This window comes from Squalius cephalus (genome assembly GCF_949319135.1).
Source record: "Squalius cephalus genome assembly, chromosome: 18".
Taxonomy (NCBI): domain Eukaryota; kingdom Metazoa; phylum Chordata; class Actinopteri; order Cypriniformes; family Leuciscidae; genus Squalius; species Squalius cephalus.
Window position 1 is genome coordinate 12141376 of NC_137139.1, and position 24144 is coordinate 12165519.

Genomic DNA, 24144 nt, shown 5'->3' on the forward strand with positions numbered 1-24144 from the left:
CGATATGCGTATCCGTATTGAACCGCTCGGTACGAGGTTTTCGGTTCGGTTTTAGGTACGCATTTTCAAACCGAACGGTTCGTTGTACCATTTTTCCTGCCGACCAAAATTTCGTTATTTCAAATGTAGGAGCGGCGCTTCAACCGCGCTGATAATGTAGATGCCGGCGCGACCACAACATTGCCCAACATCAAATGGCAAACGTAATGCAAGTGGAACGAAACTGCTCGTTATTGTGTGGTTGAAGGACCGTTTATCAGTTTGGACCAAAGCAGCGCGAGCCAATCGTGATCAAGCAACACTGTTACTACACAGCGCTAAGAGATCTAGTAAAGAAAGCATTTGAATTCGCCACAGAAGTAATAACATTGCTGCGAGATCTAGTGAGAAACATTCACATTTCTCCGTTATTAACGGATCAAACAGCGCGTGGAAACCAGGAAGAAACATTGTGCCATGAATTAACTATCCAGTGTCCACAGATCTGCAACATTGACCATGGATTTACTGTAGTAAAACTAACTGCAACCATGGAAGTTTGGCAGGAATAGTAGGCATAATGCCTTCAAGTAACATTACGTCGGTTTTATTTTGACATTATGAATACAAATAATGCCCTCAAATGTTAATCTGAACTAAAATAAACCTTTGTTTATAACTACTACAATATTCCATTTCATTTTTTCCAAGGAGCTGTTTTGTTTTATATGCTCCTAAGAAGAGTCAATTATAGCTCCAGAATTGCTCAAAGTAAAAAAAAAAAATCAAAGTAAAAAACAATATTTATGATGTTAGTTTTAATTTAAAAAAAAGAATTAAAAAAATTAAATCAAGGAAATTTCTCTGGCATTTCTTTCTTTTTGCTGTATCAAAAACGTACCATACCAAACCGAACCGTGACACAAGTGTATCGTATCAACCCGAGCCGTGATTTTTGTGAACCGTTACACCCCGAATAAACAGTTATTGATAATGATAATGTAGCCTTTTTTTGGTAAGGCTGTTGAGGCTCACACTGCTTGTCTCTGTGATAGATTTTATAGGAAGAAATCAAAACAAATGAGCATAACGGCAAACACAAAAAAACTCCCAGAAGAAACATACTGAGGTAAAAATTCAAAATGTTGAGTTTTTTATTTATAACATGTGATATAGTTAAGTAACATAACATGACGGGAGCAATTTTGCTGAATATTCTCACGATTGCAAATGTTACATTGATTTTAGTTCAATAAACAAGTAGTGAATATTAAATTATTTCAATTACTTGGGTTAAATATTACATATACGTATGTAATATAATGTGTATTTCCATCACAGGTTTGGTCTTAAATTTCATTCAAAGTGGCATTAAAAAGGTCTTAAAAAGTCTTAAATTTAACTTGTTTATATCTGTAGACACCCTGTTACAACCAGCCAGATGAAGTCAAAGAACTGACACTATCTACATTAAGTACAGTAGACTGTTAATTGTATGAAAGAGCTGTCTGGGATTGTTTTGATTATTATCAATAATATTTGAGAAATAAGCAGATCTTGTAGTTTCAGTGGCTACTCTGTAGTTTGACAAGTAGTCTTTCCAAGCTTGGTGAAACACATTTAAACCAGAGCGACGCCATTTTCGCTCCAATTTTCCAACACGCAGCCTTCTGTATACACAAATCATCATTATACCAGGGGGCTGACTGTACAAATGAAACATTACGTGTTTTTATGGGTGCAAAGATATCCAAGTTGGCTGCAAGAACATTGTTAAATACTAAGATGTTATCGTCAAGAGGAGCAGAGGACAAAACATCTAAAGAAGAGACAATCAAATTTGCAAAAGTAGCGTGATCAATTGATTGCCATTTACGGAATGAAATAGTTTGCGAAGTCTCTCTACTAGAATGAAATATCTCAATATTAAAGAAGATAGCTAGATGGTCAGAAAGTCCAGCATCCACAACTGAGAAATTAGAGAGAAAAGAATCATTTGCAATAATTAAATCTAATGTATGTCCTTTACATTGAGTGGGGACATTTACATACTGAGAAAAATTAAAACAGTCCAAAAGTGATAGGAAATCCTTGGCCATGACTCAGGCTTTCTGATCTACATGTATGTTAAAATCACCCAGAATCAAAATTCTCTTAAATTTGACGGACAATATACACAGAAGATCAGCAAACTCAGACAGAAAGTCCTTATTCGGTTTAGGAGGTCTATAGATAGTGACCACAGCAGCATGGAGAGCAGAATGAGAATCAGATACGTTTAAAACAAGACATTCAAATGTTTTAAAAAGAGGCACGGACACAGGGTGAATCTTGTATTGCAGTTTATAGACAACTATAATTCCTCCACCTCTACCTGTAGTCCGCGAGATGTCAATGAGTCCAAAGCCCGCTGGAGTCAGCTGATTAAAAAGAAGAGCATGGTCCTGTTTATGCCATGTTTCCGTAAGGAAAAACAAGTCCAGCTTCTTATCCATGATAAAATCTGACAGCAGCAAAGCTTTGTTGTTCACAGAGCGCACGTTAAGTAACGCGGCTTTTAAAGGGCTTGCAGACACCGCATCAAAGGAATGCCACTCACACGGCAGAGCTGATAAGTCAGTAAAATCAACCCCAGAGTAAAGCAGTCTTTTAATCCTTAGTCGGCAGTTCAAAACTGGGATGGAAGAAGACAAGGAAGAGACGTAGCTTCGTCCTGTGCTCCGATGAATATACCGCTTGGTCCGCAGTAATCCAGCCCTGTCACAGTGGTCGTAGGTGTCCCCAGACAGATAATAATTCCGCTTCAGGGATAACAGCTGGCGGGAGGTGTACTGTAAGGCCATATTCATTGAAGCCGCGTCAACACCAGCTCCAGATAGGCCTATCTGTGAGTCCACAGAGCCAAAAGAAGGCCACCAGGCCAGCACCAAGAGGAGCAATCTCCCGGTGTACATAAATAAAGTACACCACATCACAATGTCTGTTCGGCGAGCGGAGCGGCAGCCAAAACGTGCCAGCGTACCCTGCTCAACCGGAAGTCAACCGGAAGTTTTTTTAGCATCTGCTTTATCATATTTGGCAGGAAGCTTTGGAAGCATCTGCCAAATATGTTAAAGAAATGACATGGAATCAAGAGAGTTAAATAAGTATTTTAGACTAAACAATTTTATAACCAAGAAACTGGGCTTCTGGCTATAAGTATAATTTTCATTCACTTTTCCACATCAGTTGTTCATTACTGTTGTTGTTTTTTATTTTTTCCTGTGCAGAGCGGCCTCAACCAGAACTGTCAATAGAGTCTGAATGGAAAACATTTTACCCAAATGAAAAAGTGACTCTGAAGTGTTCAATCAATTCTAATGAATGGGGCTATGAATGGTTTAGAAACGGAACTCGGCTTTCAGGTAACAGGGAAATTTCCTTTCCTGGAAACACACTCTCAATCCGCTCATCAAAAGCGAGTCACTCAGGACAGTATACCTGCAGAGGAAAACATCTGAAGAGAACGCCAGTGACTACAAGAAAAACAGAAGCTTTGCAACTTAATATTTATGGCAAGTGAATCTACTTCTGAAAAATTTGAAAGTCAGAAATGAAAAAAAAGAAAAAGAAAAAACAATTCAAATAGTGACAGCCATGTGTCTTAAAGAGGTCAATGAGGATTTTGCTTTCCATAGAAAAGGTTTAGCTGCTTTACTGTTGCACTGACATTTGTATTATAAAAAGGTTAGTATCAGTGTTTACAGCTTTCTGACTATGTGCAAAAGGATTTTCACTGAAAAATATTGTTCATTTTGTGTGAGGATTATAAAGAATTACAAGCACATGCAATTCAAGGCAGTAATTGTTTGAAAGTGGTCCATTATTTCTATTTTTTTTTTTTTTACTTCTGTTGCTCCTAGTTGACACACCAAAACCACACATCAGAAAAGATCAGTGGTTTGATTTCTTCTACACTGAGGAGAAAGTTCAGCTTGGTTGTAATATTCCTGGTGATGGTTGGAAGTATGACTGGTATAAAGACTCAGAAACCTTGATCACAGATCCAGCGTATATTATCAACTCAGCATCTCTCTCTAACACTGGTGTCTATCACTGCACAGCAAAGAGAGGAGACTTCTCAGTGGATAGTGAGACTCTACATGTGCGAGTTCAAGGTGAGTCTCTAGTGCCCAGTGTTGGTAAGGTTTGGTAAGGTACTTTGTATATTTTATAGGTTACAGATTACATGTTACCCTATTTAAAATGTAATAAGTTGTGTAACTATATTAAAGTAATGTAACTGATTACATTTGATTACTTTTCTAAATTTATAACGAATGTTTTCAACTGTTAATCAATAAGCCCAGGCAGGGTTAACCTTACAGTAGTACTCAACACTGATTCATAATTAGAAGTGTGGCTGGTAAAGACGTCTTTATCTAGCTAGCAGACTAGACATAACTAATTTGTTATGACTGGAGATTATAATTGTTAAATAAACTACTGGACATGCACCTAGCAGAACAGCTAAAATTCATCTCTCACATTAGTAGCATGGTGTGGCAGGCGAGAGTAGCCAATGCCTTTACCAGGGCCGTGCAGAGACCTCTGGAGGGGCAGGTGCTCAAAGTATAAAAGGGGGCACATGGAACAAGGCTTTAAATAGGGCTGTGATCAAAATACAGTAACAGGGTTTTTCCATGCAGCCTCAAAATGAGGCGGAGGTGGTAAAAATCCTAATAATGTATTTTAATAATAAGATAATTAAATTAGTATTTTTTTGTAGATCATCATATAGCCTAATGTGTTTCCCACATTATTTTTGTTGGTGGATCTTGGTATCTCTAGGGGGGTCCGGGGGCATGCCCCCCCGTAAGAAAATTTTGTACATTTTAAAGATAAATTCATTAATTTGGTGCACTTTGAGTCACCCGAATCCACTGTTAAAAATAAATAATCCACCCGCAAAACCGCCCATATTCTTTATTTTATCTGCATCTGATCATCACATTACAATTATTCAAATTCTCAGTGTTAAGCATGATAATATGGTAACATATCACACTGAAGTAGGCTGATTTAAAACGAACATTTATTTCAAATAAAAGTTCTTCTTTTGGCAAAATTACATTTCCTTAATAGCCTAAACAGAGGCTTTTCTCCCTTCAAACTTAAATTGTCAATGTTTCATTACATCACTTTTAAAACACTAATTTTTTGTACCTTTTAAAAAGGCCATTTTTCCACTAATTTTATTAAATGTTTGCTCCATCTTTCATTTCAAATTCTCAAATTTGATCAATATATTAAATTAAAATAATAAGACACTAGGCTGTTACCAATCAAATTAAATAATTAACATAGAAAAATTATAACTGTATTCATTTGGATTATTTTAAATATTTTTGAATATACAAATAAGGAATGTTGAAAAGAATGATACTTTATGAAACTAAACCGCCAGTAGGAGGCGGCAGGCGACCGTCTTAATGAGCGAGTCTTTGAGTCATTCATTCAAACGATTCATTCAAACGGCTGATTTATTCAGAATGAGGCAGTTTATGAATGGGTAATTGAATCTTTGACTCAACCGATTCGTTCAAAATGCTGAATCATTCAGTAATGCAACAAGTGTTGCTGTGAGATGCGCGATGGTTCTGCTGTGATCTTTGTTTGGAACTATTTTCGCTGCTGAAACAGAACAAAAATAGTCATTGCGTCTAAAATGTAAGTGACTTAATTTTAACTATTTGTTTATTGACCTGCTATGAAATCAGTCTCGGTTTCAATCTTGATGGCATTCAGGAAAACAGTTACTTCTATAGCCTAACGTTACACACAGCAATATAAACAACATCTCTGCATGCTCTCTTCACGTCGTCCTTGTAAAATAATAATAAGTAAACGAACATCAAAATCACTTCGCTGAGAATGAAACGCCACTTACCAGCAGCCGCAGATTTGAAGACATCCTCTGGTAGTGCGCATAGCCGCGCGAAATTAAAAAAAAATGTGCGTGCAGCGTGAGGAATGAGTTAGTCAGGTGAAAGGTCATCATGTGGGTCATTTTATTTACGGCTAAATTATTATTAATTAATTCAATAAATATATTTGTTTGACAGGGAAGCTGTGCGCAAACAGGAATATATATTATTTTTCAAAAATAGAAAAAAAGCACCCCAGAAAAAAGGGCACTTTCTCTCCAGGAATAAAAAGGGCAGGTGCTCAAGCCCCCTTTGATGTCTATGTGTGCACGTGCCTGGCCTTTACTACTTTTTTATTGACTGCTTACAGTTAACTTTAGGTCTGCAGATGCTTCCTAAGGTTCGACATTGAAACCTTCGATGTCAATAGCATTTTAATAGTTGGCAAACATATTTTGCACTGAGCTGTTATATTTGCGCCCCTTTCTGATTTAGAAAATTATTTTTAAATTTCCAGCACTAGGATGCATTTTTGTCACTCACCATGGTGGCAACTCTCAGACAGCTTGTAACCTAAATATTTCAGCAGCAATGTGGACTGATGTAATTGGCTGATGGGGTGCGCTGCAAATTCAACAACCAATCAAAAGCATCAGAATAGCATAGCTTTAATAAACAGCCTTTAAATGGCAGGAGACATAGTGCACATCAAAAACATTATTCAACATATCCTAGCTTTTTACAGAAAATATTTAGATGTAACCACCTTTGTAATCGTTAACATTTTCATAAGTAACTGTAATTTAATTTTAAAACCTCAGTAACTGTAACTGATTACAGTTACATTTATTTTGTAATTAAATTACGTAATCTAGTTACGTAAAGTGTAGTTTACTGTATTATATGTTTTGAACATACATGGTATGAATAAAGTATTGATTTCACAAGTAAATGCATTTTAAATAGTTACTAAAACTAGTAAAAGTAAAAGCACTGATGCCTATTGATTAGGAATAATTAGAAGACTCATTATGAAATACATTTTAAAACAAATTATTTATAAAATAATATTTTGTTTTGTTCTAAGCTCGTCCACCTGCAGTTCTGAGTCTGGAGACTGAATTGAGCGACATCATGTCTGGGAATATCCTGACCCTCAGATGTAACGTCTCAGACAGCAGACAGTGGAGCTACGCCTGGTTCGAGAACGGACAGAGGCTCAATGGATCGGCAGATATGTTCAAAGTGACAGCAACTGAAGAAACTATTAAAAGTGAATTCAAGTGCCAGGGAATAAGGACAGAGAGACCACTGTACTCTGCTCTGAGTGAGGGCTTCACAGCCAATAATATTAGTGAGTAATGTGAATATTTATTATTAAACTTATTTCATACACAATGTATAGATTTGAATGATTTGTGGATTAATACAATGTCAAGTTATCTTCAAGATTTTCAAGATCGTCTCAGGTTACTTGACTGTAACCCTGTTCCCTGAAAAAGCAGGAACGAGATGCTGCACTTTTTGTCGTGACCAGCTGTGAAATATGTGTGCAACACATCAATGAAATTGACTTAGAATTGGGGGTGTCTGAACCCCTCACGGTTGTGTAGTGTGAACTCACAAGCTCACGAAAAGGTCTCAGACATGACTTCTGGACAACAACAGGAAGCAACGGAACACCCAACATTTCGCTGGAAACCGCTGTCCCCCGAAACACCAGAGGCGGCGGGGATTGTACAGAGGTTTCGTGGGGGTGCCGGGAAGAGGCGGGCTGATTTATTTTTCATGCGCACCGTCCCGAGGGCTGGGCACAAGACCATCAGGACTTCCTCTTTTTGGAGATGATCGTCCTGAGGTCTGGCCATTTTAGAGGCTGCTGAGGGTGGCGAGCCGGTCCACAGTCTTGATGAGGGGGAGTGCTACTTTCCACACTCTATTTTTGTGCCTCACGTTTTACAGAAGGACCGGGAAGAGGCTGGGTGGCCTACAGCCGTTCCCCCTGAGTGCGGCGATTAAGGAATTGCACGAATGCTTCCTCGTGTTTCTTCACCTCCTGAAACTTTCTGACAACTGCATTAACCAAGTCACCAAAAAGGCAGGAAGGTGAGATAGGGGCATCAAGCAGGAACACTCAGTCCCTGTCCTTGATGCCCATGTTGCACACATATTTCACAGCTGGTCACAACAAAAAGTCTTCCCAGAGCACTGAATCAAGCACAGCATTGAGAATAGTTTTTGAAAGGGAACATATATTTAGATTAAAAATGAGGAAAACAAACATTTTTAAAAGTGAGATAAGTATCCTGTTACCATGATGGATAACAAAAACTTTTTATATATCATTTCTACATAAATGTTTTAAGGGAATGCTAATTTAATTTGATTAACTTCATAATTTCCCTCATTATTACAGTATTAAAAAGAAAGATTCTGCTGGCCATCTCAGGATGTCTTGTCTGCTGTATTGTAATCCTGATCATTGGATGCCTCGTTCTGAGAATCACCCGTAAACCAGGTACAAACAGAAAACAATTCATATACTTAATTAATAATACTGGTCTCATCATTAAAAAAAAAACAAGCAATATCTATTTACACCAAGCACCAGCAACCAGCCTCATGTCGCCCATTGCTCAGACTTCAAATACTGTAGTGCCGCTTCTATTTACACTTTCTTTGAATTGTATCTATCAGTGGATGTAGTGTAAACAGGATTTCATTTTTTGATATTTACAGTTGGTGTAAACAGTGTCTACTATTATTTACACTCAGTGTAAACACTATTTACCCTCTAGTACACTTAGGGCCCTATCTTGCACCCAGCGCAATTGACTTTGTACACCGATGCATGTATCATTCCTATTTTGCAGCGGACTTTTCCCTCCACAGACGCACGTCGGTAAACTAGGAAATACACTTGCGCTCCCGGGGGCGGTTCAGTGCAAAGAGGAGGCGTGTTCCGGCGCAAACGTTCCCTGATGCTATTTTGCAGGTTTAGAAAACAATTCCGCCACTGACCAGGAGAAACCTAGTCTAAAGTCAGTGGCTCGTTGCGCATGTTATTCATATGCTATTTTAAGGGCGCATGCTTGGCCATAATCAATGTAGCGTGTGCATAACGCGCATGTACTTTGATTCTCTCATCTACACAGAAGCAGCAGTTTTCATTTTTGCAAATCATACATTATTACAAGGAAAAATGTCTTGTAGGTCTTGATAAGCCTAGGGCTTCTATCTGTCCCTTTTCGAAAAGTGTGATTATTATGCTAAAAATAAAAATAAAAAAAAATTTCTTTTTTTTTTTTTTTTATTGATGGATATTTCATGTGTTGCTGTCTTAGGTTTAATTTATTTTTTAATTGTTCAAAATAAAGATTTCATTCATTCATTCATTCATTCATATTAACACACGAAGGAAATCATTGTTGTGTCCATGAAGATGTGAAAAAATAGGCATAAATCTAGCTTACACATTTACCCAAATTATCATACGCCTGTTTAACCGAAGTTAATTTGTGTGTGTTTCTCCATCCCCAATATCACTTCTCTGTGTTATACGGCCCTGACGAGAACGTCGGTCTCCTCGGCTATGAACCGCTCCAGATACTCCTGGCAAATCCGCCGTTATAATAGCAATCCGCCATGGAACAAGCGTGCCTGCTCTTAAAGGGAATGTGAGATGACGCTCTGATTGGTTTATTTCACGTTACGCCCAAACCACACCTATGAATAATGAAGCTACTTCTTCAGACCAACCCATTTTAGATTTGCGTCGGGCGCAAGAGTCATTTATCCCGCCGGTATAATAGCAACAGCGCCCAAGACCCGCCCACAAAGTTACTTGCGTTTCGCGCTTGATACTTGTGTTTCAGATCGTTAAAATAGGGCCCTTAGTGTAAATATCTGCTAAAAATGTAAAATTGTTATTAAGCCTTAAAGGAGAACTCGGCAACTCTAGCGAACTCTAGTCACTTCTTCGCTGATTTTCCCTTTTGTTGTCGCATGTTTTCTCCACGAGCTCCCCCTACAGCTGTGGTGGGGCGTATATTTCACAACACGGTCGTAAAAAACTCACTTGCGGCGGCCTCCTCCCCCTCTCTACCGCTGCTCATGTGCGTTTGTTTTGATCGGAGCAAGCCAACTGTATCGTGTGGAGCTATGTCTACCGAGGTGGGTAATCTGGTAATACATCATACATGCGTGTATGTTTATGTTGAATTGCCGTAAAGCGATTCGTGTTTCGCGCTCGTTCTCGTTCTCGTTCTCGCTTCTCACGAGACTTCCAATTTCTATTTTGCCGGGACGGTAGTGAACAAGTTGCAAGGTTGGTTTTCCGCCTGGGAACGCTGGGGGGAGCGGGGAAAGTCACCAACATCACCAGAACAGGTTGTTTAACCATCCAAATGATTTCTAGACAGTTTTATTAAGTTAAAAAAGTTACCAAGTTCTCCTTTAAGCCTTTGACATGGATTCAGCCATTTTCAGCTTGTTGTCATAAACTACCATTCAGATGTTTCGATTTTTAAATGTTTTAAATTTCTAAAAGTCTCTAATGCTCCCCAAGACTGCATACTTATGCACTATTCCATGACGATTTGTGGTTTAAATAGTGAGAGTGTAGTGTGTTCACACTGAAAAAAAAAAAAAAAAAGTGCACTTCAAATATCCTGATGATGCACTTAATTAATGTTGAACCCCACTTCAAATATCTAGATGATGCACTTCATTAATGTTGAACACTTCATGCACTCAACTGTCACAGCTTTAATTACGTAGGGACATATATACCCTTATAAAATTCATACAGTACACGTGCATAGTGTACAGTGCGTCATTTGGGACGAAACTTGCATTTATTTGATCAATAATACAGTAAAAACAGTTTTATCTTCTGTGTAAAAAACATTTAGCTTCTGTGTTTTTAATTATATTAGTAACATTTTACATTTAATTATTTCTTACAAAACTTTTGTTTCTTATCATTATATTTAGAGAAAAAAGAAACAGTACCAGAGGACTTGTTTTTCTCAATGGCAGACTCCAAGAACAGTAAGTTATGGGTACCAAATGTCCCCACAACTATATTAATACCAGAAATTTCTGACCTTGTGGGGACATTTTTTGGTCCCCATGGGGAAAACAGCTTATAAATCATACAAACTGTTTTTTTTTTTTTTGAAAATGTAAAACTGCATAAAGTTTCCTGTGATGGGTAGGGTTAGTGTAAGGGGATAGAAAATACAGTTTGTTCAGTATACAAATCGTTATGTCTATGAAAAGTCACCATAAAACGTGTGTGTGTGTGTGTGTGTGTGTGTGTGTGTGTGTGTGTGTGTGTGTGTGTGTGTGTGTGTGTGTGTGTGTGTGTGTTATAGTGCTGGGTGGTGTACCGGTTCATACCGAATACCGGTGTTTATTTTTGTTATGATATGAATTTTGAAAATACCGCAATACCGGTGTATGTCACTTTAATAACGATCAGAACGCGACGTGGCGCGGGCGCAACACTGTTTGAGAGGGTCCTTTTTCACTGTTGCACTGTGGTGATGCACGTGTTACTAAGCGTGACTGTGAAGATGTATATAGACCATAGACTGTAAAAAAATATGGACGTAGTGTCCGTGACGTCACCCGTAGGTTTCTGAAGAGCATTTTTGAAGCCTAAAGTGGGTGGATTCGGCCGTCGCCATCTTGGCCTTGGTCACTCCCGGATAACAGAAAATGGGCAAAGAGGCGGGGCGTGTGTGGAGCTGGAGGAGCCTGGCTATCTGAAACCACGCTCACCGCTCGACGTGATCGAGTTTGCTCAGGCTTGGGAGGTAATGCTATATGCTACTGAAAGTACCCTATGGAAAGTACCAAGTCTGCGACTGCACAGGGCCTCGCGCTAAAGTGACAGTTGATGATGAAAAGCCAATTAAAAGTTCCTGTTTTTCCCCCCTCGAAATATTATAATAGTTAAAAGACATGGCTACAAGTGAGACTGTGTATCGTGATTCTGTACTATTCTGCTAGTTGAAAATGTATTATGCAGTAACTATTCTGAGAGTGTGTGTGACAGTGATTTATGTGCCTAACAGTTACATGTCAGTCACTCTTTTTTAAAGTCTATGGTCCATCAGCGGCATCGCTCGTCAAGTTCGTAGAGAGCTTATTATTCAGTCCATTTTAAATTCTGATTTTGTCCGCCTCTCAAATGGGTTAAACCATAGATATATTACCTATGAAGTTCAAGTAAATGCGATAGAAATCCGCGCTCATTCAAGGATTTATTGCATGGACGGAGAAAGCGCCGACACCTGCAGGATTTCATCTGACGGTACATAAGCATATTATAATCTATCTGTTCTGTGAGAGCAGAACGAACGAGCCTTTATATCTATAGACCTTTTTTAAATCTGAAAACTCCAAAAAGCAACGAAATTGTCAGACATCCATTAGTGCATGTTCACAGAGGAAAACAACTGAAATACAGCGCTGGTTGTTCTCTCGAACGATACTCGTCGACAACGATGGAATCCAAAGCCGTGGGCTAAGTAATGGGTGTATTAAATTGTATGAAATAATCCCGAAAAAAGCACAAACACTGCAGAGATGGCAAGTTCAGCAGCTAAAATTTGCTGAGGTGAAGTGACGCGGCTAACAGCAGACAAACGGATAGCATTGACATCAGCGGGAATCCACCTGTCACTCAAAAGTGGACACACCCTTAATTATGCAGAACTTTAAATATTAATCAACTCAACGGATGAGTTATAAAAAAAAATCACCCCCCTCACAGTTATCATGAAGGGCAAAATTAGCTGTATAGACCAAAAAAACATACAGACACCAGGCTGTAAACACGTTTTTTTCTGCTGTAAAATTTGCCATTTTAACATGGGAGAGATGCAGATTTGACTCACTTTTGACACCAGCCTCAAGCGGCCAGTCAACGAATTGCAGTTAAACTCACTTCCGTGTTGGTTTCAAGAGAGAGACGGGGAGGTTGCCGCTTGATATACAGTAGACCTTATGCGCCAGAGAAACGAGGGCGCCGCCAATATAATTGACAGCTGTCAAATTATATTACAGTGTTTCCCATAGACCTTTCTCACAATAACCGGAAATACGTAATCATTGTGGAAGCGGAGTTCCTGTCAAGCGTCAACACAATAGAAAAACATAAACCCGGGCAAGGTTAAAATGGTCTACACAACTTCATTAACGGATTTGCCAAATATTACATATGCTGATGTGACGACTCGTGGAGGAAAACTCTGTCACCAAAAAGAAAAAACGAAATAAAGGGTAAAAAAATTTCCACGAGGAATTTGTCCATAAACATCAAGGTAAGTAGAGAGCGAGGCTAACTGTTACTGAACTGTTAACTAAAATGACACATCATTAGTGTGTCAATAGCTCTTGCTAGTTGCTTGCGCCATTTGTTTATGTTGCCTTGACTGTGGAGGAAGTAGATTACCACGACGATTGCGTATTTCCGGTCACAAATACGGAAGTTGTGAGAAAGGTCTATTGGTTCACAATATCAACACTGCACATTTCAAAATCAAAACGTGGCGCGGCCGGGTGTTTTTATATGAATGTATCTGAAGTGAACTGACAGTCCACAAACGAGTTACTAGGAGTGCTACTTGGGTATTGAGAGGTGTGTTCCTCTGGTGCTCTTCAGCTTGGAGATCCAAAAATGTTTCCCAAATAAACAATAGTTCTGAGGCACTCAAAAGGAATATAGGTTTAAAAAGCCTTTATTTAAACTTGGCTATCCATTAAAAAACATGCCAACATGTTTTGAACTGACAGTCTTTGGAAAAGTTTCTTTGTTATTACGATTGAATCTTTCTTTATCTTTCCTGATAAAGCAGCGTTTATGAGCATTGCTGCTTTGTGTACAGCTGTTACCGGGTCCGGGGAAACCAATATTTCTGCCGCTCATAAAGCGCCTCCTGCTGGCACCTCTTTGTAAACAGCCTTGCAAACCTGTATTAATACTAGTGTGGATTTTTTCTACAATATTCACTCATGACAGTAAAATAGGGCATTCTAAGTCAATCTACTGCAGTATTTCCTCTCTCACTCAGTATAAAATGTGGTTAACACCCAGTCATGCTTGAAAAAAAAAAAAAAAAAAAAAAAACGTCATAAACCGTGAAACCGATGTAATTTAGAAAAATACCGTGATGTGGATTTTTGGTCATACCGCCCAGCACTATGTGTATATCTATTTTATCTATATATGTTTATCTAATTTATCTATATTTACATTTGTATGGGTCTTTAATTACTCTGCAGAAACAGCTTCACCCTTGAAGGAGTACATGGACAACAGTCCCACAGAGATGGAAGGTATGTGCCTTTAACTGTGTCTGGCTGACATTACAATCAAAAACAGTCATGTACTCAGTCACTTTAACAAATGGTACTATTTCATATCCCAAGCTTTTGTGATGATATTATATGAAAAACTATTAGTGACATTCATTTTGCATGAATTTGCTTGTTTAACAAGCCAGAATTATCACTGTATATTTTTAAACTAAAATAAATCACCACACTCTCTCTAATATCATTCAGAATGTGAGGAAAAAGAAGAACTGGTAACTGATCTTGTTTCAGCTGTTCATGTGGATGGTGTGATTAAAGGTAAGAAACCTAATAAACATATAATCTACTAATGTCTATCATATCATAATATTTGTAAAATAAATCAATAATTTAATTTTAATGTCATTAAACAGTTTAAGTTCTGTTGACATAATAATGTTGATCATTACATTAACATAATATTGTGTTACTCAAGTAGTTGCAGTGACTTTTTTTGACGAATCAACTTAAAAATTATGTTTGTTACATAATTATGTTCCTCTTCATAATTTCATTCAAATATGTCATAACTCAAAAAGATGGATGTAAACTGTTGTGTCAGTTTGTTGTTGTTGAACCAACACATTATTTTTAGAGTGTACATTACACTCTTAAAAATAAAGGCTGCAATGGAGGTTTTTTTCTCAGTGATAAAGAACATCTAGGTTACGTATGTAACCCTTGTTCCCTGAATTGGGATCTCACCTGAGAGCCCAATAACCTTCAAATATAAACTAAACGACCCAATGCACATTGGCATACGAGATTTACATCGCATGCTCCACCCCGCAGCACGGGTATAAATATGGAAGCGGGTGTGTTCGCAGTTCAGGTTTTAGCTGAGGAGCCGAACAGGTGACTCGGCCGCTAAACACTGGTACAGCAACTGTGGCGACGAGAAGTGACGTCTCCATTCCCTCCTTCAGGGAACGAGGGTTACATATGTAATGGAGACACTCAATTTCAGTCGGTCACATTTAACATCACGCCGGAACGTACAGATGAACTGGGATCCCTAACAAAGCGCCACTATTGCTGCACCTTCCAGCACACCTCCTGGGACGGAAGATGGGACAGAGAAAGTTAATCACTGCTGTTCCCCATGAACCATTCAACGAGACTATTGGATAACACTGGGAAAGCGTGCCCTTTCAAGTTTTGGACACCACATCCTACTCGTAGGGAGGTATCAAATGAACTGGCTATTAGGGCAGTGTGACATATGGAATGTCTCTGAGGTAACTCTGGCCTAGTTTTGGGGGATTCAACACCAGAAGGGATGGCAGAGTGGACTCTGCCAAGGGAAAGACACAGACTCGCTGTCAGGGAAGCCATACCGTGGAAGATGACACATATGGAATCACCATAGTGATCACAACAATTGGGCAAGATTCTTCTACATGAAAATGCTTGCAGGTCCCCTACCCTCTTAATGGAAGCCAGTGCAGTCAGAAGCACTGCTGACTTCAGAGGTTCAAAGGCGGCTCTCTGCAGTGCCGTTGGCACCAACGAGAGATCCCAAGGGGGTACGGATTGGGAGCGAGGCGGATTTGGGGGAAACGCATACTTGTGTAGGTCCCAGGGCGAGCTGTGTGCCAGCACATCCACGCTGGGAGTAAAACAACTGGCAATGAGACGTGTCCGTGACAAACAGGTCTACCTGTGCGGTCCTGAAGCACCTCCAAATCAGCTGGACCGCCTTTGGATGGCGGCCTTCATTCTCTCCATTTTTGGGTACAAAGAAGTAGCGGCTTAAAAAAACCTGTCCTCATATCGGCTGGAGGTACCGGCTATGCCAGTAGGACGGCGATCTCCGTCCGTAAGACAGGGGCACCCTTGTCCTGCACAGAGGTGAACTGAATGTCTATAATCTTTGGGGGACACCGGCGAACTGAATAGCAAAGCCAAGTCTGATAGTCTGAATGAGCCAGCGAGATGGGTTGGGGATCCCAGAGACCATACAAGCGGGGCCAGAAGAACCACAGATGTACCCGCAGTGGGGCAGCGAGGTGGAACGCAGCGACCCAACTTAAGCGACGGCATAGCGTCCCGAAGTGGGGTCTGAGTGTGCGGTGCAATACTTCTGGTTCCACGGTTGGGCAGAGGGTGTGTGCATTGGCTCTTTAGTTTCGAGCTCGAATCACTCGAAGGTGATTGGGCTCTCAGGCAAGATCCCAATTCATCGGTATGTTCTGGCGTGATGTCGAACGTGACTGTCTGAAAGGGAACCAAAGAACGTTTAGTGATCGGTTCTTAAAAGAGCAATTTTTCTTTATGTGAAAAACATTTTAATAAAATAAAGAACCTTTTTTGCACTATAAAGAACCTTTAGTAGAATGAAAAGGTACCACTGATGTTAAAAGTTCTTCATGGAACCATCAATGCCCATAAAGAACCTTTATTTTTAAGAGTGTATACAAAATACAGGAGTATAACAATGTTTCTGAGCAATATGTGAGCAATCTCAGAAATCAGTTATCACAAATTACTCTTACAATTTTTTCTTGAAGATGAAGACTCACCAGCGGCAGAAGCTAATGGCCTGACATCATTTAAAGGTAGTTAAATTACACAATTTTAAAGCCGTTTTGAACTTAGTCTTAAAAGTCATAGCTCTTGGTGTTAAAAAGTGTTTCACTCTAAGAAGCCTGAGTTAAAATCTTTTAACCCTGGGTCATAAACTGCCTCAATGTTTTATTAAATATTCATGCACTTTGAACTGTCATAAAAAAGTTCACTGTTCACTGTTATTATCCCTGTAAATATGCAAATAAAAAGTCCCATCCAGGGTTTTTAAATGTACAGTGTGAAATCTCGACTCTAGACTTCAGACTCTAGGTTAACAATTTCAAGTATGATAAACCTATAAAAAGCGCTTTGGAGTGCAGAAAAAAGTGCTATATAAATTATTGCGGATACCAAATTATTATTATTCTAAAAACGCATTGTCATGTTTCTGCCTCTCCAGGAATCTGAACCATTAAGTCAGCAATCAACATCATGATGGAGTTTCTATATTTGCACTGAGGCAGCTAAATGACATATGCTTGTATTAAAAAGATTGCATTAGCAGCACGGCACTTTGTCTAGTAGCAACTGCACTTTTGTATACTTTTAAAGGCTGAAAACCAGCTTGTTTACAGCTTGAGAAAATGTAGAATTGAACTGCAGTGTTGTGGAGACCGCATACTTCCTTAAATGAAGACAGTGATTGTTGGGGGAGACAAATAACGGACGGCAAAAAAAATTTAATTATCAGAAGTAATCAAAGTTATATGGTTTGTTTCATTTGTTACTTGCAAATACAAATATTACAACATGACACCTAAAGAACAATATTAATTGTAATACATCTACTAGATTATTTTCTTATTGTAATTAATTTGCATATTAAACAAAAGATTTAAAAAAATTCTACTGTATGTGCCACCAGCTTAAAAATATGCTTTTTTACCCACATTTTATTTGAGATATTGTTTTTGTGTGCGTGTGTTTTGTGTTTTTAGTGTGGTTCTGGATTATTTACATTCAAATAAACATGTAAGACTAACACAAAGCTAGACTTTCATTTGATCATCCAATCAACTGGTTTTCAAAAACCAAATACACTCATTTTCTGTGTACTGTAGTCAACATTTTGAGAATTGTATTATAATACTACCCAGATGCCTTCACAATCTACTTGATTAAGCATTGAATTCTAATTAACATTTAGGTTCAATCTATCTTGAGGAAATGATAGGACAGGCATTTTTCTAAATAGTTTAATCCATTTGATTGACACAAAGATAACTTAAAGATACACTATGTAACTTTTTCTGTTTAAAATTAACAACATTTAAATAAGAAGTCAATACATTATCAATCTTTTTGTCTTACCCTGCTTCAATAGTATGCATATAAGTGTTTATACTTTAGACCTAGCGGGATGGTTTTCATAGGAAATTGCATACATACATCACTCACCCATATCTGTAAATAGATTAAAGTTGCTCCGGTGTTGTATAATAGACCTTATTCACAATACCATCTTTGATTGTTAAATGAAAGCGAGGCTTGTGAGGTATAAACATACATTATCTTCACTGCCATTGAAAACACGATAAGTCTACCCCTTACAACCCCGCTATTGGAGGACTGTGGGGCTGAGAATATACCTGTTATTATGAAGAAAGTGTGTCCTGATCAGGTGGAAGATGTCTCTAATGTGGATACGCCATTTACTCCCTCGGTAGAATACTTGACAAGCAGGAGAAAATGTTGGAGGAGCTGTCCAAAAAAAAAATGGAAGAGAATTGTAGCATCATTTCTGAGGTTAAGGAAGAGATAAAGGGCCCTATTTTAATGATCTAAATGCATTCAATTTAATTCAAATGTATTTGTATAACGCTTTTCACAATACACATCATTTCAAAGCAGCTTTACAGAAAGTGCACGAGTCCATATTACAATTTAGAGTGTTCTGTTATCAGGTAACTGTCTAATGTATTTCAGAAATGTACATATCCAAAAATAACAGTTAGCTAAAAATGAATTAATTTAAACAATGTAGTCATTTAATGTAGATACAATGAGCTCATTGAAGTAATGAATACTTGTTTGTTAACAAATGATTAAGACATTTAGAAAATACAGCATTGGTGCATGTTGATTCAGAGTTAAGCGGGGGTTGGCACCATCTCTTCATAAGTGTTGAGGTTTGAGGAATTAAATAAGTTGGCTGCATTTAATTTTGAGGAATTAATTGATGAATGCTTATCTGACTTTCAGTAGTTAGATTCATGTATAAGTTCAGCCTTTCATCCAGACCTTGTTGACTTGTCTGGTTGATCTTTTGCTGTGTTTAATTTTAAGGAATTAAACAAGTTGGCAGCATTTCATTTTGAGGAATTAAATGATTAATGCTTATCTGACTTTCAGTCGTTAGATTCATGTATAAGTTTAGCCTTTCATCCAGACCGTTTTAACTTGTCTGGTTGATCTTTTACTGCATTTAATTTTGAAGAATTAAATGGTATAATACGGTGCTGCAGCTGTCCACCTCCGAGGAGATGGATGTGCTGAGCATCGAGTTAATGGAAATTGAAGATTCGCCATCTCAATCCCCTGTGTACAAGGAGTTTTTGGAGTTTATAACTCGGGTGCTTCCATTCGGCCTAGCTCTATCACCCCGCATGTTCACCAAATGCGTAGATGCAGCTCTGGCCCCGCTCAAGCTGTAGGGCATACGCATTATGAACTACATAGACGACTGGCTGATTCTAGCAGAGTCAGAGCAGTTGGCGGTTCGGTATCGAGATGTCATCCTCGCACACATGCAGAAATTGGGGTCAAGACTCAATGCCAAGAAGAGTGTGCTTTCTCCACTGCAGAGAACCACTCTCCTTGGTGTGGTTTGGGATTCAGTCACGATGCGAGCCATCCTATCACCCCTTGTGTAGCTGCTATCCTCACAGCCACGAAAGAGTTAAAGCTAGGCCAGTCACTCACTGTAAAACTGTTTCAGATATTGTTAGGGCCTCATGGCAGCAGCGTCCAATGTGATACCCCAAGGGGAAACCCACTTTGTATGATCAAGATCACGTGGCGGTGTCTCCGCGCCTTGGTTATATGAAGGAAACCTTGGTTCCTATCCCAGGGTCCAGTGTTAGGAGCTCTTTGCCATCGAGTTTCGCTCTCAACAGATGCTTCCCTCACTGGCTGGGGAGCAGTAATGGAAGGCCGCTCAGCTAAGGGTCTGTGGAGGAGTCACCTCCTTTCGTGGCAAATAAACTGCCTGGAGATGATGGCGATCTTCAATTCTTTGAGACACTTCCTCCCAGACCTGAGGGGCCATCATGTGCTTGTCTAGTCAGACAAAACATCAGTGGTCTCTTACATAAATCATCAGGGGGGTCTGTGATCGCATCCACTATGCAAACTGGCGCACCATATCCTCCTGTGTTCCCTGGGGAAGATACTCTCCCTAAGGACAGTGTATATCCCAGGGTGCCAGACTATAGGAGCATACATCCTGTCAAGGCAGGGGCTGAGGCCCGGGGAATGGAAACTTCACTCCAAGGTGGTGAATTATATATGGGAGGTATTTCGGACAAGCGGAAGTGGATCTTTTTCATCTCAGGATACGAAACACTGTCCAATTTGGTTCTCCCTCACACACCCAGCTCCCTTGGGGCCGGATGTTGTGGTATAGACATGGCCGAGGCTACGTCTGTACGTTTTTCCCTGATTACTCTGCTCCCAGGAGTTCTGGAGAAGGTTCGCCGGGACAGAATAAGTCTGCTACTAGTGGTGCTGTACTGGCCAAGCCGACTGGTTCTCGGACCTGGTGTCCCTCCTCGACGTCTCTCACTCAGAGATTCCGGTGGTAGGGTTGACCCTTCACCCTCCGAGGGGGCCCAACTTATAGACTTTGGTCTCGGACAGTGGGGCCCAGTTAATGTGAATAATTATCATACAGTATTATACATGTTTGGTATCATTTGAAATGTCTCAGTGCGACTGGTACAAATGTCTCATTCCCAAAGAAGTAAACCAAAAGGTAATAAAGGAGGGTGGGTCTTCCAGGCAAATGGAATCCTCCCAAATGGTGTAAACAAGAGGCTCAGGGCGATTTGTAACTTAAATTAGCCTGTGATGCGGTGTATGCAGGCACTCCGCATGATGTATTTTATAATGTCAGGTTCGCATCTTCCCTCTTTATTCCAGAGCATTTGATGCTTTATATTTATTATCTTTGAACTGATTATGAAATTGGCATGATATATTTACCTGACATAATAAATTGTTACATTTGATTTTATTCCGACTGACTCTGAAATTGTTTTCCCAAGTAGATTAAACAAATTTGTATATTACCGCAAGTTTTGCGTCAGATTAGTGACGACTAATATTTGGCACTAATTCAAGTGTGCGTGGTTGCAAAGACAAGAAGTGAATTTCCGTTTAGAACAGCAAAAATGCTGCTTGCCCAATCTAAATTTGGGTGTGCCTTACCTCTGTTTTAATCTAATGTTACTTTAGATAAGTGTACGTGGGAAACCATGGCATGGCCAATCCAAAGCTATTATAAGAGAAGTAATGTTGGTCAGCTTATATCTGTAATAGTGGCAATACCTCTGCCTGAAGTATCTTTGATTGTGTAATCGTGAAGGCGACCGATCTCAGGTATATAGCAATTACCTCTGTTTGGTGACCGAAGCTGGCGAGCTTGTGATTGTGAGACCCAAGACGTTAAACAAGGCGTGAGGACCTCTGAGCGACATAGCTTCTTAATATGAACGGGTAAAATATTGGTAAAGAGTTAAATAGAACAATCAAATGTATTGCTAAACTATTATATAATTGACCAATAACCAATTGGCAATCTAACCTAAATTTGAGGTTGTGATAAAATGGAGTCAGATATAAAATGGAGTCAGATAAAAGCTTAAATGGAGTTAAATTTGCCACTTGGAAAGACAGTAACACGCAGAGACCTTCACCCGTTCTATCAGATGACGACATTGGGCCGATCTAGATGGGCTTACAGTCGCAAGAATAAGATTCTGTATTTCTCATTTTGCATCGCAAAGGGAATAAACTCTAAACTCGATGCAGCCCTGTTTTAAATAAATGTAGCATCTGGACCAATCAGACACACAAATTATTCATTATATTTAATGAATAATCCAGCAAACTCACTCTCCCAACAAAGGTCTATGAAACCTTCCCCAAAACTAACATCCCTAATTAAGCTAACACACTGGCAGAACCCGGTGTCCTGTTACAGGACACATTAAGACTGATAAGACTTTTTACGACCCCAAAAGGAATTTGAGGGTCACAGAGAGTTGTGAATCTCGGGCATTCTCGTTGTCCGAACGCGTCATTGACGCAGAGTGAGTTCCCTCGAAAGGGAACATCTCAGGTTATGACTGTAACCCTAGTTGCCTGAGATGGGCACGAGACGCTGTGTCACTTTTCCATACTCCCTGCATTCCTGTGATCGACTTGCTTCAGCTAAATCGAAGCTGACGCCGGTCAGACCGGATGTGCTTTTATCCTTTCCTGGTCATGACATCACCCGCCTGTGACGTTCACTGTCTCCACTAGACTAGTTGACTAGTTGACACAAGTGCTTCAGACGCAATCATGCAGGGGCATTCCCAAAGCGTCATCGATGCAGCGTTTTGTTCCCTTCTCAGGAAACTAGGGTTACAGTCGTAACCTGAGACGTTTTCAGACCAGCCCATGAGTGCACAAATGGGCGCAAATGTATTTGCTATTTAAACAAAAAAAATTGTCTATTTATAGACTATAGTACTATAGAACTATAAGATGCATTACAAATTAGAAACCTAGTTGTGTACTTTTACACTTAAGAGTTTACTACTCTTACACTTAAACGTATACTTTTATATACTAAAAGTGGGACAATTTGGTCCCAAGCAGTATTGAAATACTACATGTACACATTGATATTAGTATACTTACTACATAAAGTATACTTAAAATATACTTGAACATTACTTAAGTATACTTCATAAAATTAACTTGAAGTATACTTCTTTTTCGTAAGGGGAGTCATCCAACTGAGAAGCAAACTGAATTGTCTGTCTAAGATCAAGGAATTTTGAAGCTTTGTGGTGTTTCTCTAGTGCACTGAGCTTTTGTGATGAGCTGTTATATATAGCCTAGTTCAGTAGCATTTTTCTCCTGATAATGAGAGTGAAGTATCCGTCTCAGCATTGGGAGTGTCAGCCCTGCCTATCCCTCAAGATAGCTCTGAAGCTGAAGCCCTGGTGTGATAGCTCTGATGACATAATCTATAGACCTTTTTCACAATTGATTACTAGAAGTGCTCATCGAAGCAGTGTATCAATTCTTCCGGTTATGTATATTTTCAATGTGCTGTAATCCTCTAGAATAAATGCCTCTTAAAATTAGCATCTGCAGGATGATTTCAAAATCCGGACATTTTCAGAGACAGGAGAAGAGATATTCTGATGATGACTGTGCACAGAATTTTCCATACTCAACAGAACTTGTCGTTTTAATCCAACATAAGCCGATCTGAGATAGCCGTGGCTCGTAAAAATATGTGATTATTTCACCACACGGCGTCAGTGCTAGTCCAAATAGTGGCCGTGACTCTGCAGTGTGAGAGACCTGATGAATAACATCAGAATCATATTTATTTAATTATTTTAAATATTTGTGTCATTATTTTGTCATTTTTCATTGACAATCATTTCACTGTATGTAATCCACATATTTATGGAAAAAAATATATATATTTAGTCACGCTGTCAACGCATTGCTGTTTAAGATTAATTAGCCTAATTGTTTAACATCGTTCAATTTCTTTAAGGCATTTTCCGCACATTCATTCATCTATTTTAATACTGCTATTATGAAAATTAACCATGGTATTTGTAGTAAAACTGTGGTAATACAAATGGTAATCAACCTGGGAAAACATTTTTACTACCATGGTCAATTTGGTCATGGTCCAGACGAACACTGGACTGCGGCAGGTTAGTTGGGAAATAAATTTATTAATTATTCAGAATGCACATTTAGAAGGGAATATTTCAGCAGGTTGAAGATATGAGATGTAAATATCATCATTTTCCAAATGCATACTACACACAAATGTACTACCGCAAATTATTTTAAAAGAAAGACCTTCATCCCACCACATCTCACCCATGCTTTCCTCAATACTTGTTGTTTCGGGAAATTGTGAAAAATAAGGTAAGGGTGTCGTTGTTTAGAATTAGAGCAGCCAGGTACGCTGCAAAAACACCGGCGAGAGGATTCAGCCATTAGTTTTTGATTGCGTTGCGATGGGACCGGAAGTAGCGCTACACTGCTTCACTTACCGGATATAGGAAGTGTGACAAAGACC

The 24144-nt window shown here is 39.2% G+C and overlaps 1 protein-coding gene across 1 annotated transcript in view; it reads left to right on the forward strand.

The window, feature by feature from the left end:
• The window catches only part of LOC307145436 (cell adhesion molecule CEACAM5-like), a 30069-nt gene extending 12264 nt beyond the window's left edge, over positions 1–17805 (forward strand). The window contains exons 9-17 of the mRNA XM_079848573.1: positions 3249–3533; positions 3882–4136; positions 6973–7239; positions 8302–8403; positions 10881–10937; positions 14181–14234; positions 14463–14531; positions 16763–16810; positions 17221–17805. Coding sequence (XP_079704699.1) covers positions 3249–3533; positions 3882–4136; positions 6973–7239; positions 8302–8403; positions 10881–10937; positions 14181–14234; positions 14463–14531; positions 16763–16810; positions 17221–17228 — 1145 coding nt within the window. The 3' untranslated portion in view covers positions 17229–17805. The remainder of the gene's footprint in view (positions 1–3248; positions 3534–3881; positions 4137–6972; positions 7240–8301; positions 8404–10880; positions 10938–14180; positions 14235–14462; positions 14532–16762; positions 16811–17220) is intronic.
• Positions 17806–24144: the final 6339 nt, after the last annotated feature.